Source organism: Melozone crissalis, unplaced genomic scaffold (assembly GCF_028551555.1).
Source record: "Melozone crissalis strain CALT ecotype California unplaced genomic scaffold, PUWL_Pcris_2 ptg000017l_1, whole genome shotgun sequence".
Lineage (NCBI taxonomy): Eukaryota > Metazoa > Chordata > Aves > Passeriformes > Passerellidae > Melozone > Melozone crissalis.
The window spans coordinates 2,032,247-2,049,018 of NW_026535795.1; the positions used below are offsets into that span (position 1 = coordinate 2,032,247).

At 45.4% G+C, this 16,772-nt stretch overlaps 1 protein-coding gene across 1 annotated transcript in view; it reads right to left on the minus strand.

Moving 5' to 3' along the window:
- Positions 1 to 577: 577 nt before the first annotated feature.
- BCAS1 (brain enriched myelin associated protein 1) overlaps positions 578 to 16,772 on the minus strand; it is a 31,259-nt gene continuing 15,064 nt past the window's right edge. Inside the window, exons 7-11 of the mRNA XM_054274592.1 lie at positions 15,055 to 15,090; positions 14,230 to 14,430; positions 10,132 to 10,299; positions 3,868 to 4,116; positions 578 to 1,625 (exon numbers count right to left, since the gene is read on the minus strand). Coding sequence (XP_054130567.1) covers positions 1,551 to 1,625; positions 3,868 to 4,116; positions 10,132 to 10,299; positions 14,230 to 14,430; positions 15,055 to 15,090 — 729 coding nt within the window. The 3' untranslated portion in view covers positions 578 to 1,550. The remainder of the gene's footprint in view (positions 1,626 to 3,867; positions 4,117 to 10,131; positions 10,300 to 14,229; positions 14,431 to 15,054; positions 15,091 to 16,772) is intronic.

The following is a 16,772-nucleotide window of genomic DNA, read 5'->3' on the forward strand; positions in this document are numbered from 1 at the left end:
AACAGAACCAGAGGAGGAATCAAACAAAACTAGAGGAGGAACCAAACAGAACCAAGGCAGGAATCACAGAACCAGAGAAGGAATGAAACAGAACCAGGGGAGGAATCAATCAGAACCAGAGAGGAATCCAACAGAACCAGAGGTTCTGTTGGTATCCCTTTGTATCATCAAAGTGCCAGGGAAGGAGCAGAAAGTGCCTTTATAGCTACAGAACCCTTGGTTTGTGCTCTCTGTGCACAGAACCAGCTGCAAGCTCGGGCTGGGCACCCCAAACCTGCAGCTCTGCAGAACCCAGGGCCAAAATCCCACTGAGCTGCAGGGATCCCTCTGTCCTCCCTGATTAGTTAGAAACATAATTGTGCAGAATGTACAGAATTCCCCCCTGCTTTCCAGGTGTAATCTTCACTCAGATAAAGAGAGGATAACAACTGTTCCCTCCACAGACAAGGTTTGTCTGTGCTGGTTTATGCCTTAATGTCACATCAATCATCAGACCACGGGGATGTAAATAACAAACTTGGTTTGGAAATTGAAACAGCCACTGATTTTTTGTTTCAAATGATAAGTATTAGTTTATTTAAAGATAAGGATGTCAAAATATACAGTATTGCATCATTAAAATCAGTGTGGATTAAAATGTCAGGCCCCTGGTTCCCTGTACAGGCTAGGCTTGAACGAACAGAAATCTTTATTTTCTGTAAAATTTATTAACTACAGTTATTACAGGAGTCTCGTGAAGCAGAGAGCTGCCTGGGCAGCTTTGATTTTGGTTTTTATTAGGATTAATTACAAGTATGGATATAAACAAACATCAGGATGAACAGCTAAGTTTCCTATGATCTAAGGAACATTAATTCCGGGCTGGCAGGCACAGCCCGGCGTTAGGGGACGTGGCTGCCCTCTTGTGTCCTATTAGAACCTTAAATAGCTTTTAATTTGTTATCCCACCCCGCCCGGCCGGGACAGGAGCTGCCCCAGTCCCGCCAAGCCTTTGCATTTTAGCGTTTTAATTTACATTAATAACCAGCAGCAAGCAGGGCTCGGTCACCGCGGGCTCTGCCGGGCTGAAGGGCTCAGCTCCAACCCCAGCTCCATCCAAACCCCCCCAGAAGTGACTGGGCTGTGGTTACACCAAAGCAGGACATTTCTGCAGGGATTTGTGTTTTCCTGGCTGCTCTCGAACTCTCTGAAGTGAAGGATTCTCTGCCCGTGCCTCGCTGCCCTCCTCTGCCACCTGCTTGCGTTTCCTGCCATTTACTGAATTCTCTGCCACCCTCCTGCCTGCCTTACCCACACCTCAAACCATCCACAGCACCTTACCTTACACACATTTCACGGGGATCTGTAGAGCTGCTTTCTACAGGTGAGGAACAAACAAACCCTGCCAGTGACAACCTGCAATGGTAGCCAGTGTTTGCTTCAGCCCCGGGTGGTTGTGACAGCCGTGGGAGGGAAAAGGAGTCAGTCATTCCTGCTGCCAGAAAGGAAAGGAGTCATTCCTGGAGCTCCCAGAGAGCTGCTGAGCCTCCCTGAGCAGCCAGGGCTGGGCACTACTTGGATTTCCCAGCAGGGAGGATGGACACGGGATCCGTCTGCACTTCTGCATCCGACATCCTTTTGGAGCCCTGTGGGACAAGGGAGACACCTTTAGAGACATTTCCAAGTATTTCTGAATGGTCAAGTCTGGAATTGTGCCCTGGGCTTTTGCTGCCACTGATTTAATCTCCCTGTTTTTCTTCATTTAATATGCACAAATATATGAGCACCATGTGCAGCATCATGAGAACCATACAAAGTTCCTGCCTAAATGTGGGGGTTATTTTAATGGAATTGTCTCAATTGGCATGGAAACAATTGTTGTCAGGACCTGGGCTCACACACCAGAGCCAGGCTGCTGTGTGTCTGTAGCATTGGAGTTTTGGCATAATTTCTGTAACATTTCCGTGCCCTGAACGCTTCAGTGCAGCCCTGCTAAGAGTCCTTCAGGCATGATGAATGGTGTATTATAGCCAGCCCTGCTCTGCTCTAGGTTAAAGGAACATTAAATACTTTTATGCATGACAGGTATTCGACAATGTTCGAGTGATAAAGCTTTTTTTACACTGCAAACATAATTCTGGCTTTGGAACCAGTCCAAGACACTAATCCAGCTTAGATGAAGGAAATGTATAGCTCTAACTATACCAACCACATTTTTCACTAACTGATAAAAAGCTTGGCTCTGCTTTAAGGTGCTTGACCTAATTTTGCTGGCCTTGAAGCTGCCAAAACTTGAGCAAAAAGGACCCACAAACAGTGTTTGGGGTCACTGTTAGCACTGTGGAGTGTCAGTGCTGTCTGTAACCCAAATCATGCCTTGCTAAGCAGAAAATCCAGCGTGACAAAGCTGAAGGTGTCTCTGTGCTTTCCCTAGGATAGGAACCAGGCAGAATAATGTGGGAATTGTCCCTTCCTGGAAACCTGAGTCTCCACTTCAGGAGGATTTTGTGTTACACATGGGGAGTGAAAGGTCTCAGCTTCCTCATCCCCTTCAGAGAAGTAAAACCAGCAAGGGTTTTACACTGATAAGGCTCCACCTCACTGATCTTCCTTTAATGTTTCACCTTGGAGGATCCAAGTATGAAAAAGAGCAGCCAAAAATCACAATGGACTGAAAAATGCCATCTAAAGTTGATTGTAGCCTTGTGCAGCTGAGCTGGCTGCAGTGGCTTCACTTCTGCTTCCCCTGGTGTTGAGTTTGGAGGATGCTCTAGAGCAGAATGAAAGGGTTTGGCCACTTACAGGTCACAGCAAATCCATAATTTAACCATAAGCCAATACTAAGTAAGCTCTTCATTCCAAATTTACCCAGAAATCCTAAAACCCTCCCCATCAGGTGAAGATTTCCCACATCACAGGAGCAATCGGCTCTGCCAGCTCCAGCTCCTGTCTGAGCATGATGAAGTCACTTCTAAACTGATCAGGGAATGAGATGATACAATTTGCCTTTCTTCCTATGAAAGCGTGGAGGGAGCAGACAGAGGAGGAGGATTCTCCTTGGAGATAATCCCCATTTTGCCTCATTTAGCACCCATTCTGCAGAGTTCACTTATTTGCTCATTGCAGTCTCCTGCTGCACCCATTTTCAAGGTGGTTGCTGATTAAAGCAGGAAGATCAGACTGGCAGCTGATTCCTGCTGAACTGGAATTTCCAAGCCCTTCTTTCTCGTGAAAGAAAGAACTTTGTTCTGCCTTTTTTAAGGGACAAATTCCAGCTCTGCCCTGGGATTCAGGAGCTCAGGTACCACCAGCTCATGGCTTTGTGACAGTGAGGATGTAACATTTGGGCAGAGCATTTTAGAGGGCACACACAGCAAAATCGTGGTGCTGGAATATTTTTTCCCCCCAGATTTTGCTCGGGAGAAGCAGCACATACTCTGATCAGAAAAAATCCGAATACTTTCCATGTGCTGGGAATGGCACAGAGCAGGAGGATATCACAGTGCAGGAATGCAGATTAAACACTGCAGCTCCAGCCTCTGCTCCCAGCTGGGCTAAAATTGTTGGAATTTTGGCTACAGATGCTGAAATTTTGGCTACAACTGGAGCCATTGATGCAAGCAAACAGCATCAGTGCCTGGCTGCAGGGTTTGAGCACAGATAAGGTTGTTCCTATGGTAAAAGAGATTAATTTACAAACTGTAGCAAATGTATTTGGGGAGACTTTGAAAGATTAGATTAGAAAGGAAAATAAAAGGGGAAAAAAAGATTAATAACATTGTTTCCCGAGCTGGAATAACTCACAGTCCAGTCGTCAGGAGCTGGGAGTGCTCAGCACGTGGAAAGTATTCGGAAAACAGCAAAAAAGGGGAAGAGAAATGAACGTACAAGGCCTTTGAAAAACCCTCCCAGGGACTGCCTCTTCTCTGCCTTCTTGTAGGGGGGCTCCTTGGCGTCGCCGCCGTTGTGGATGGAGTCAGGCTCGGCTGCTGGCTGCTCCCGGGGCTCGGGCTGCTCCCTGCCCTTCTGCCTGCCCAGCTCCAGCGTGGACTTCTTGTCTTTGGAGCCCTCTTTGCTCCTCGGGCCCCCAGGGTCGCTCTCAGGTGGGGCGAGAGGCTTCTCCGTGGCGTTCAAAGTCTGCAGCAAACAGGGGTTATTTTAGTGGGGAACGGAAAGAGTTCAGAAGGACATCCATAAATATGTTAGGGAAAAAATAAAATTATTTAAAAAATGGAATGCCACCTGGCAGGAGGAGTCCTGGTTTGCATTTCCAGAGGTTGGGATGAGCTCCTGCAGTGTTGGCTCAGGGAAGGATCCCAGGGAGCTGAAGGAATTCCATGAGCAAAGACTGCGGGATCAAAGCATCCCTGCCTGGAACAACTCCATGGATGTGTCTGCTGGGGCTGCTCGAGGAGGCAGGGACATCACTGACAGTCACTGCCCACTGAAATACCCCCAAAAAGTGCAAGGAAAAGATCTGAGAGAGGACAACAATCAAAGGACCCCATAAAGCAAGGGATGAAAAGAAATTCCCTGTGAATGAGCAACACTTCACCCAAAAATTAACAACGCAGGGAAGCCAGAATGTCATAGAAAATTTCACAAGTGCAAAAGAAGAGGCAGGAAATCTTCCAAAACACCACAATCACAAAGCACCTAGAGTAAAGAGGAAGATTCTGGAACTCAGAGAAGTTCAGGATATATTTGAAGTTCACACAAGAAAAATCCTATCTGGCAAACAAAGGATCAGACCATGAAATCGTCACTGTTTGGAAAGCAGTAAATGAGGGTGGTTTTGCCAGGAAATCTGTTTGCAAATAGGATTTTTTTTTTTTAATGTAAAAAGAACCTCAAACCCATATGGCTTTATTTATTGCCATCATTAAAACAGCACAAATTTGCCATGTTGAAAAGCTGGAAATCTCACATCTGCCTTCAGGCCATGGCCCAAGCTTAATGCTGTGTATTTTTCCAGCTTTGGGAATTTCACCATTACTCTTGAAATATTTGGTGTTCTTCTGAAGGCCTGGGGTTATGTGCTCACACGCCAGGCTTAGCTTTCATTCAAAACAAAAACATTTTTAGATATCGTGATTTCAGAGAAAACCCTGAAAGCAGAAACTTTAGAGAAACAGAATGCAAATGCACCTCTTGCATTTGAAAATGAAAAACGTTCAAGCCTGCCTAATTTTGGTGAAACAAGAATGAGAGGGGACAACAATCCTGCTGCTTTGCCTTTTTCACTCAGTTCAGCTCTTCTTGCTACATAATCTTAAAAAAGTTCCATGTTTAAATCAAAGAACCCATTTGATACAGTCAGGCTTGACCAGGAGACAACTCCTCTACTGCGTACGAGCTTTTGGAATGATTTCATTTTCCAGAGATTGATATATGTGGTAAATATTTCCTCACACCTGGATTGCTCTGCTCTTAGACTTAAAAAATCCAGTGTTTGTGCAGGAGAAGGTGAAGATCAGCAGATTTATAAATGTTTAAAGCAGGCTCAGTGGGGTGAGAGGAGAGCAGAGCACACACCCCACCTGTGTCACCTCACCTGGGAAGTGACACTGCGGTGCCCAGGGGTGCAGGGGCTCCCCCAGCACAAGGATGGGCACAGAGCAAATTGAAAATGTCTCTGGCTCAGTTAAATCTGGGAGCTCTGAGCAGCTGCTTCCCCAGACCCTTCTCACTGGAAGTGAGAAAATGATCTTCTGGTGAAATTGCAAACGTTCACCTTCGCTGCAGCAACAAGCCCAGCTCTGGGCTGAGCCCAGACACAGAGGGGCCAGAGGAAGCCTCAGAAACACTCTGTGCAATCTGTGGCTTTGTCTGTGGGTGTAAAAGCAGAGTTTTCCTCCCCACACGTGCCCGAGACAGCGCTGCAGCCACAGCAGAACCCCATGGCTGAGAGCAGGTGGGGCCTTTGATGTCAGGCAGACTAAACACTTCTTAAAAAATATTCATAATACATTTTCCAGGCAAAAAAATACCCAACTCAAACCCTATCAGATAATCTCTTTGAGGTGTTTCATATTAACCTTGAAAGGCAGGAAATTGGCAGATTTGATATTGATGGGAGCAGCTCAGGAAATGTGGTGCGAGGCCAATGAATAATGAAAGATGTTAATGCTCCTTACTCCAAAGGGGAGCTGCTCCTGGCACTTTGCTTTGCCTCCCTCAACATTAGCAGTGCCACTGAAATAAAAAATGAAAAATGGACACATTTTCCCCATTATCTTACAGGAGACCTTGGGCCAAGGCTGATTTTTAAGCCCAGGATTTCTGTGGTTTTGGAGCAGTGCTGAAATTTCTGCAGGGTGCAGAGTGGCAGGGATGGGAAGGGGAGAAGAATCACAGCATTCCAGAGACACTACAGCATAATTTAAGGAAATCCTTTCAAAGAAATCCCCAAAAAAGGAAGAAGTCAGCAGCAGATCCAGTTTTCCTTGGGCTCCTCTGAGGAATAAAACTGTTCTACTTTACACCAGGGCAAGGGAGAGAAGGAGGAAGAACAATAAACTGATTTACAGAAATGGAAGGAAGCTGGCTGCTCATTAAAATAATAAAATAGATCCAGGGCTGAAAACTGAAACATTTGGTGTCTTACTCAGATCACTTCACAAAGCTCTTGTATGAAATAAGGATTAAGTGTCACAAGACAAGGCTCTTCTATATTTAGGATGCTTTTAGAGACATAATTCATGAAAATTAACCTTGGTGTCATCAGACATTGTGAAAATAGGAAGAGAGAGATATAATTTTACAGCTATTTAAAAAAGGAAATTCTGAAATTACAGTTTTGAATGCAACTTCAGTTTTCCTCTTAAAGGAAACTGTCTATAGACAGAACCTTGTTTTAGTTCTCATTACTGAGAGATTAATTCTTCTGAATATCTTCACTTGCAGCAGATGAAGGTTTGACTCTCAAATTAATAGAATTTGTCTTTCTAATGAAAATATGATTTTTATGAAGCATTTTGAAAGCCATGAAGAACAGAATGAAAATACCACACCCAAAGGTCGGGTTTAGATTTTGTGAACACAGAACGAAAGAAACAAAAACAGAACAAGAAACAAATCTGTTCATGGCTTTTGTTACATTGCAGTGAACAGTTTTCATTCTCATTTTCAGTTCTCTTTTGTAGAGTTTCCACCTAAATGATTCTTTCCTCAGAAGACAAGTAAATCAACAAAGTAAAAATAATTCTGTGTGTATTTAGTCCCACTGCCTCAGCCAAGGTTCTTGCAGAAAGTCAAAAAGCAGCAAGAGAGAGGAAGAAGACTGAACACAAACCCACTGATTATTTTAAGAAAAGGAACACACCTGGAAAAAGCTTCTTTTAAAAAAAAATTATGTTGACTCTTTAAAATCTTGTTTAATATTACGAACAGATAAAAGAAACAGAGATGTGTAAATATACGAAGCTCAGCGAGTGCAGCACTTTCCTTTCAGTGACTTTTACACTTCAAGAGGCAGAGCTGGGTGGGAGGAGGTGACAAGAACCCATCACCAGGGGATGAGGAAGCCCAGGCCAAAAACACAAAGTCACTTACGTGGTGTCTGGGGCTGGGACCATGTCCCTCTTCTGCACTGGGGGTCCCTCCATCACCCCTGCCTGACTAAAACAACAAAGGTCCTGCTTGAGCCTTCATCCAGGATGGAAACTCCCAGCAATCAAGGCTTGAAGGCACCTCAGCAACTCCACTTTGGAAATGTCCCCCTCTCCAGGGTGGCTTTTGCTGGTTCTGCTCGGTGGGATTGTCTCTTGCCAGTCAGGGTTGCCACCAAGGCCTGAGCAGGGATCATTTCAGCCACTGAACAAGAACCTGCTGTCAGCCCTGGAATTTTCTGGGAAAGAGATTTTCTGGAATTTTCTAGGAAAGAGCTTTTCTTTGCTTTCCAGAGCCAAATCTGTCCTACAAGTCCTAGTGGGACTTGCCCTCTATTTATCCACCCTACTAAGTGCATGTGCTGTGAATAATTAAAGCCCACTCAGCTTTAGAGGGTTGTTTCCATATTTTGTCATCAGCATCCATTTAATCCTGATTTTTGCTTTGCAGTTTATTCCTGCAGTCCTTAAACCTCTAAATAATAATCCTCCTTGCTTCCCACACTTCCCAGGCAGGACAATCCAGGCAGAGCCTGAGGCTGCAGCACTGGAAGGTCACTCAGAGCAAACCTTGACTCGGAAATATCTTTTTAAGGTAAAAACCCATTTCCATCTAGAAAAAAGTGAGAAACCTCCGTTTGACCAAACTGAGTAAATAGGACAAGCTTTGTGAGAATTAGGTTAAGCTTAAGTTACAATTAGTGCTACAAAAGGGACGACAGGACTGAGCATTTGTGTTTAAAAATGTGTTGGAGGGTTCAGTGTGTTCTCCTGGGTGCCACAGAATGCACAGAGCTCAGCAGCAAAGCGTAAAACAAACTGCAGGATTTCAGAGTGCCCAAATTTAAATGTCATTTTTCATTGCAGAAGTTCAATGAAAACAATGAAAGGATGTGACTTTTGTTCTAAATTTATCTCGGGCGGAATTGTGGTTTGCTGCAGCTCTGTGTTTGTAACGTGGAGCACACAGCACCGGCCTGGTCCCACAGATGGGCTCACTGCAACCTGCCTCTCCTACAAAACCACAGAAATCAATGCATGGCAGCAGCAGGAGGGAAAATGAAACCACCCCATGACAATTCATGGCTTTTGTGGGAAAAGCCTGTCCCTGAAGGTGCCATGCTGGGCCTGGCACGGGTTTGTGCTCGGGAGCTTTATCTGTGCAGGGGAGGAAGCACAGTGTGGTCTGTGCTGGGGACAAACCCCGTCCAGACTGTGTGAGGATGGGCTGTGATAAGATCTGCTCTGCATTTGTGTTTTAGCAAGTCCTCAAGTGCCTTTAAGAAAAAAAAATCTGCTCTAACAGCAATCAGTGTTACCTTTCCCCCTATAAACACCCTAAACCCAGATAAAAACAGCCCTGCTTTAGCCAACCTCTCTAATCCACCTCGTATTTTTATTGTTATGATTATTTTTAACCAAAACCAGAGTAATGACCTTGAGGTCTAGACAAAGCTCCCTCTTGCTGCCAGTGAGACGAGGATGAAACAATGCCAAGGATTTCTCTGCAGAGCACTGCTGACCTCTCATCCTTGCCTCTGGTCACCTGGGCTTGCTGCTGGCCAAGGCTGCCCACAAAGTTTTCTGCAGTGAGCAGGGTGGGCTGGGATGTTTTTAAATGGAGGAGGGTGGGGACAGCCAATACCCTGCTACACTTTCATCAATAGCTGTGACAACATAGTTATTCTCAATTCTAAATACTATTTGTTGCCTAAGTTTGGTTATGTGGGGAAGCAGGGCAGCACAGGGACTGCAGATGGTTTGGGAGCACTTTTCCTCTGGGAAGCAGGATTAGATTCTACTTTCTGCCTTTCCTCTTTCCCACCTGATGGACCTTAGCAGGAGTGACAGCTCCTTTCCTTTCACGTGCCAGTTCACCTAACCTACAAAAACTGCCAAAAACAGTCGTGCCACTAAAAATACAGCTCCCCAAAGCCAGTGCAGGACAGGACACGGCACAGGAGGACTGACAGTGCCGTGGCCAGCGGGAGATGGGTTTGGAGGCGGGGTTGGAGGTGGGTTCCTCCAGGAGCTTCCCACAGGGGGATGCTGCGCTTTGTGAAGAGGAACATCCTCGGTGTCGCAACCCATGGAGCTCCCTGGGCCACCTTGGTGGGGAAAGGGCCACCGGAGCCCTTGGGATGTTCCGGGAGGAGCCGCGAGAGGGAGATGCAGGACGGGGAATGCGGGGAGAAGTCGCAGCCGCGCGTCCCTGAGCATCCCTGAGTGTCCCTCATCCCTGAGCATCCCTGAGTGTCCCTCATCCCTGAGCATCCCTGAGTGTCCCTCATCCCTGAGCACTCCTCATCCCTGATCTCCCCTCATCCCTGAGCACCCCTCATCCCTGAGCATCCCTCATCCCTGAGCATCCCTGAGTGTCCCTCATCCCTGATCTCCCCTCATCCCTGATCTCCCCTCATCCCTGAGCACCCCTCAGCATCACCCATCCCTGAGCACCCCTGTGCCCTCCCAGACAAAGGCAAAGTGTTTTCCCAGCCTCTCCCCAGCCCTCTGAGCTCCCGAAGGACAAAGCTGCTCTTACCAGCTTGAAGAACTTCCTCAGGTTTGCCTTGGGCGTTTTGCTCTCTGCGCCTCGCGGTTTCACCTCGGTGCTCTCTGTGCCCTTGCTCTCGTCCCTGTCGGGAGCCACGGCCTCCAGAGCCACCTCTGCCTTCTCATTGCTCACGGCCTCTGCTTCTTCTGAGGAGTTCTGGGGTTGGGAGTAAAGTGGAAGAAACATTCTGACTCAATCTGTGAGGAGCTGGTTGATTTCTTAAAATTTTAGAATCAAACAGGGCATAAAAACATCCTCCCCTTTGCTGTTCTCTTTGTGCTGCTTCAGGAATTTGATTAATCCCAAATGAAAGGAAGTAAATAAGTGTTAAAATCCCACCAGTTTATATAAACAAAAGAAATAACCTTTCTTGAGTTGCTGGTTCCCAATCACAAGAACCGAGCTTTGATTACAGTGTAATAAGAAAATGAAATCACACACAGCAATGCTGTCCTGAGGAGATGAGGCTCAAGTAAATCCAGTAAATAACAGAACAATCATACTGAGGAATTTGCACCCAAAAGCAGAATTAAGATTATTTGAAACACACTATGGACACTATAAATTGCTGGAATTTAAACCTTGGGCACTTCCAGGGATGGGGCAGCCATAGCTCCTCTGGGAATCTGTGTCAGGACCTCTCCTCCCTCCCAGGGAACAATTCCTTCCCAATATCCCATCTAAACCTCCTCTGTGCCAGTTTGAAGCCATTCCTCTGTCCTGTCACTTGTTTATTCTTATTTGTCACCACATTCTTTTACTTGGACTTTGCCACATTTATTGTGAACAATTATATTTCCTGTCCCCCTTTCCAGCAGTTTTTCTGTGTGCTGTTGTCATGTCCCTTTCTGAGCAAATAAAATCCCAGTTTATTTAGTCCTTCATACAGAAGCCACCCAATATATTTACTCAGTATTCCATCACACCTTTTAGTTCTGTCATATTTTTAAGTTGCAGGGAATTCCACATTCAAGAAGGGGATTCACCATGGATTTCTACCACAGCAGGAAATATTTTGCTTTGTTCCTGACTCCTCTTTTGTGGAAGAAACAACATTTTGGGGGTGGGGCAACAGGGAGAAGAATGATGAGGGAATAAATATTCCTTATCCCCTGCTGCCTGAGATGGCTGCAGCACATCCCACTTCCCTGTGGAATTGTACATTTAATTTATATTTATGAACAGCTTGGAGATAATCAATCTATAATAATTTTACTCTGGATCTCTGCCTATTCACATTTCCATATCATCAATTCTCCATCTATTTGCTGGGAGGGAATGACTCAGAGCAGAGGGGAAGCAGTGGCTCAGCAAGGCAGAGCTCAGCCCCTGGGATCTCTCCTCTCCAAGGGGGCAGGTTGGGATCACTCTGCTGCACCCCAGAGCAGTTTTCTCTCTGAGCTCTGGCTCTGCAATGGAATTGGTGGCACAACCAACAAAAGCACCCTGGCACCAAATGCCAAGCTCCAAAAAGCAGTGCCCAGTTAAATTAGGGTTAGGCAGCTACGCAGGGATTGAGCTGTTTCCAGTATCAGGGATTTTTGCACATTTCTTCAAGAAATTCTCTGCAGGACAAGGGGGAACGGCCTCACACTGAAAGAAGGGAAATTTAGGTTGGATGTACAGAGGAAATTCCTCCCTGTGAGGGTGCTGAGCCCTGGCACAGGTGCCCAGAGCAGCTGTGGCTGCCTCTGGATCCCTGGCAGTGCCCAAGGCCAGGCTGGAGCCCCTGGGACAGGGGGAGGTGTCCCTGCCATGGCAGGGGTGGCACTGGATGGGCTTTAAAGTCCCTCCAACCCAAACCATCCTGGGATTCCATGTTCTGCTTCACCCAGTAATTAACCAGTTTGCTGTTTGCACATCAGCAAAATGAGCATGATTTTCCTGCAGTTGCATGGCAGGAGTTGCTTAAAATTCAACTTTTTAAAGCAAACACATCTGCTTTTAAAGACAGGTCCCAGAGCAGTGTAAATAATGCTGCCTTGATCACCTTCCACCCTGGCTTGGCCTGCTTTGATCAGATAAATGTGAAGCATCATGTTTCTCTGCCCTGATCAGATACCTACGAGGCCTTGGAAGCAGCTTTCCAACACAAATATTGGAAATTGCCCACTGTAATTCCCTATTAGTATTCTTTCTGAAAAAAGAAAAAAAAAAGAGAGAAATGCTGGCACAGCAAATATTTGAGTAACAGTTCTGAAAATTCTCGTGAAGACTGATCAGGAAATGGGGCAAATACAAAGTGGCTCCCAGCTGAGAAGCTGAATAAGGAATTTTTCATTTTCCCTGTCCATATTTATTCATCTGCAGGCAGAGCAGCAGCATTAACTGCCACGTGTTGACAGGCACTTCATTAGCTGCACTTTGAAGTGAAAGCTCATCAGAAGATGGATATTTAAGAGAGTGCCTGGAAAGAGAAGCTGGAGCGGAATCCTGCATCTATTGAGTGTTGTGGTTGCTGTTTGTGACTTCAAAAGCAAAACAACTCCTGACTCTGAATTCTCTACCTATTTGAGCTTTCTGTCCTAACAAAAGGACAGTGCATTAAATGTGCCAGAAAAGATAAATTCACTGCAGAACACCCCACAGAGTCTTCAAACCAAGCTGAGTATGAGGCCAACCTGTTGTCTTTTGGTTTTTTGTACATCTCTCCTCTTTCTTTTCTTTAATCCTTGATACTTCATTAAGAAATGACTGAATTCAGACTGGATTTATTGCTGTTTTACACAGGAGCCTGCCAGAAGGTCTCTTCTTTCCCTTATTTCATCCTGATGTTCAGCACACATCCTGCTTCCCAGCTCTGCTTTCCAATAAGCCAGATTACACAGAGGAGGAGGTTTCTGTAGCAATAACAACTGCAGAAAAACCTCCCTCTCCCTCTTCTTCCCAACTTTCCTCTCATTCCAAGCACCTGATCCCCTCAGTTCCCCTGGAAATTCAGTCCCAAGTGGCAAATGTTTGAAGCTTTGATTATTTTCAAGCATGTTTACCCTGTAAATACCTAAACACCTTTGGGATTTTTTTTAACATAAATAAAATATCCAAACTGCATCTCCAGTGGGAATACTCAGCTAAAGAAGCTGCAGGAGCAGCAGCCACTCAGGGGCATCTGGGTGTTTGGAAGCAGCAAATTTCTGGGATTTGAGCTTGAGCAGAAGGCCAGAAAAGCAGTTATTTAACGTTCAATGACTCAGTAAAGGTTCACACAGCCCATCTAGGAAATGAAATTAAGAATGAATAAACTTCAGCTTATAAACCATAAGGATTGTGGAAACAGGAACTGTGTTTTTAGAGTTAGCCCTAAATTTAGGTAAAATCATTATTTAACCTGAGGAACAATGTGTCTTCCTAAGCAATTGAGACCCCAAATTAAAGCCTGGTCTGCTCTGTCACAGAACATTTTCTGCTGAGTAAGAATAGACCCCCCTGATCCCAGCTTTTCAGACATTTATAGCAATTAAATGAAACAAGGTTTTAGAGCTGTATCTCTATTAATGATGAATTTTAGTAAAGAACTTTGTGACCTCTGGGAGATATTTAACAGAAGCATTGAATTGAGAGAGGATAACATTCCTGATTCCATAAAACAAGAGAACTATCGCAGCCATCTTTAATGAAAATCCTTTCCTTAGGATTTTTCCTCCTGAGAAGCTGAGAGCCCTCAGGAACAAAATGTGAACATTGATTATCTGCTGCTGTGGAATGCAACAGGTGCATCTGTGATTGGCTCATGTGATTGTTTGTAATTAATGACCAATCACAGTCAGCTGGCTCGGATAGAGAGCCAAGCCACAAACCTTTGTTATCATTCTTTGCTGTTCTATTCTTAGCCAGCCTTCTGATGAAATCCTTTCTTCTATTCTTTTAGTATAGTTTTAAAGCAATATGTATCATAAAATAATAAATCAGCCTTCCGAAACGTGGAGTCAGATCCTCGTCTCTTCCCTTATCCAAGAACCCCAGTGAATGCGGTCACAGAGAACCAGAGAACCACCACGGATAAATTCACGTCCCTGCTGTGGAGCAGGCGGGAGCTGCTGCCCGTGGTGGGTTTGGCAGCAATGACTGCAGCCCCAGCCCCAGTACCTTTTTCCAGAAGAGCTTGCTGAGGGGCAGAGGGGTGGCTGAGCCCTTGTCCTTGGTGCCCTCCCGGGGTGGTTCTGTGCTCACGCTCTGTGGAGGTGCAGCAGCCTCGGGCGCTTTCGGGTTCTGCTTGGGCAGCGGCTCTGGGCAGGCAGGGACATTTCTGTCTGCTTTCACACAGCTCACAGGAGGCTGCTCAGGGCTCTGGGAATGAAAAGGACATGGAGAGATTGTGAGCAACAAATCCAGCACGCTCAGCCATCACCTGGGCAGGTGAGCACTGCCTCTCCCTGTTCTCCCCTGCCCTTCCATCCCTGCTTGACACAGCTGTCGCAGACATCTTTTCATGAAAATCCTTTCATTGGGATTTTTTCCTGCTGAGAAGCTGAGAGGCCTCAGCAACAAAATGTAGACAGTGATTATCTGCTGCTGTGGAATGCAACAGGTGCATCTGTGATTGGCCCATCTTGGATGTTTGTAATTAATGGCCAACCACAGCCCAGTTAGCTTGGACTCTCTGTCCGAGACACAAGCCTTTATTCATTCCTTTCTATTCTATTCTTAGCCAGCCTTCTGAGATGAAACTTTTCCTTCTATTCTTTTTAGTATAGTTTTGATGTTATATATATAATAAAATAATACGTCAAGCCTTCTGAACATGGAGTCAACATTCTCATCTCTTCCCTTACCTGAAAACCCCTGTGAAAACGGTCACATACAGCAAAGCCAGAACACAGATAAAGAAATTAAAACACCCAAAGACCGAACATGCCAGTGAGAATTCCCCTTTTCCTGCATTGCACAGATAATTCAACCCCTCCTACTCACTTTGGTGTTGGTTGTCTGCTGGGTTTCTTTCGCAGCCTGCAGGGAAACAAAACACAAAGATGAGTCTGTCTGAGGCAACGGCAGCACTGCAGTTCCACAGGCCAGCAATTGTCTGTGGCACCAATTATTTTATTTTTAGTGAATGTGTGTGCAAGTCCTGGCTCCTGCAGCCACGGAAACTGATCCCTGGAAGAGTGGAGGCTGGAGGGAATGCCAGGTCCCAATATGTATATTTATAAATGTATTCCCATATTCACGTTCCCATTCAGCTCAGGTAAATAAGTACAGAGAATTTAAAGGTATTAAGAGATTTTTCTGTGTCTGCAGCTTCCAGCGCTCAGGGACACAGAGCTGGGTGTTTTCCATGGGAATCCCACACCACCATCAGGGATGTGCTCCCGCCACCTTCCAGCAGGAGGCTCGGGTGTCTGGGATCCCAAACAGGCAGCACACGAAATGCTGGAAAAAACCCAGGGCACAGAACAGCCCTGGAACTTGGGCAGGAGCAAAGAGCAGCTCTGCAGGGGCTGGAAGCTGGTCCCACCCAGCCTCTCATTTTTGGGCATGAGGTGGGATTTCCTTTAGCACAACCATTCAGTGACGGGGCTCCTGATTCCATCAGGATACACAAATTTCATCAGGAGCCAGTTAAATCCCTCCTTGGCCGGGGATGTTGGCTGCATCTCCTACCCCTCACACGGAACAATGACCTGAGCTGTACAAAAACCCATCCAGCCCATCTGGCCAGGCTCCAGCAGCCTGGGCAGACTTTGGGAAGCTCTCCACAGAACAGGTGAGGCATTTTGCAGAGCAGGTGAGATATTTTCTGGGGAGTTATTTTGCAGGAGCCAAGAACTTCTTTTTTATGGTCAGCTCTGACAAACAACATCCAGAACAGGAGGTGAGAACAAGGGTGAGGATGGCACAGGCTGGCTGCAGCATTAGTGCTGCAAGTGAGGGATTCACCCTTCTCTTGCAAGGGAAAATTCCATAAATCAGCACAGTTATATGCAAAATTAGCATGGAATGAAGGGCAAACATGCATGGATGGGAAGAGCATCACAAGCTGCCTTAGAGTTAGGATTTTGTAACACAGGAGCCTGAAAAACAATGTTTCTGTTAGCTCACAAACTCTTTCAACTTCCATTAAATATTCCAGGCACTCTTCTCACTAAAATTTATTGCAAGATTAATTATTGGAATGAAATCTTAAAAAAATGCCAGTCAGGTTCAGTTTTTACCAGAAAACCTTAATTCATTATGAACAAGTAATTAATATTTTAATTTTATTAAGAAATGAAGCTGAGATACCAAATTTAAGCTTTTTGGAAGAACTGCACACTTGAATTCATTAGGAATACTATTCTTTTGGAATCCTTCTGTAATATGCAGATGACTTTTTTTTCCTCAAAAATGAGATAGTGGAAAGAACATTTTTGGTTTTAAAATGTATTAAAGAATGCCCTATGCCCTTGGTTATAAAGCCCCCTACTCACCAGAAATTCCACGTGGGTGTCTGGAGGGAGAATTGAATATTAATTATGTTCCTCCCCCACTGGAAGGGTCCCTGCTTCTGCATTCTCTGGGCTAAAAAGCTGCAATTCTCTGATTGCCTGCCATGATTATCTTCAGAGAGTGCAGAAATCTTCAAACACAGAGCTTGAGACCAAAATTTTTGGTAATTCCTTATTTTTAACATAAAAGTTTATGTCCTCTGA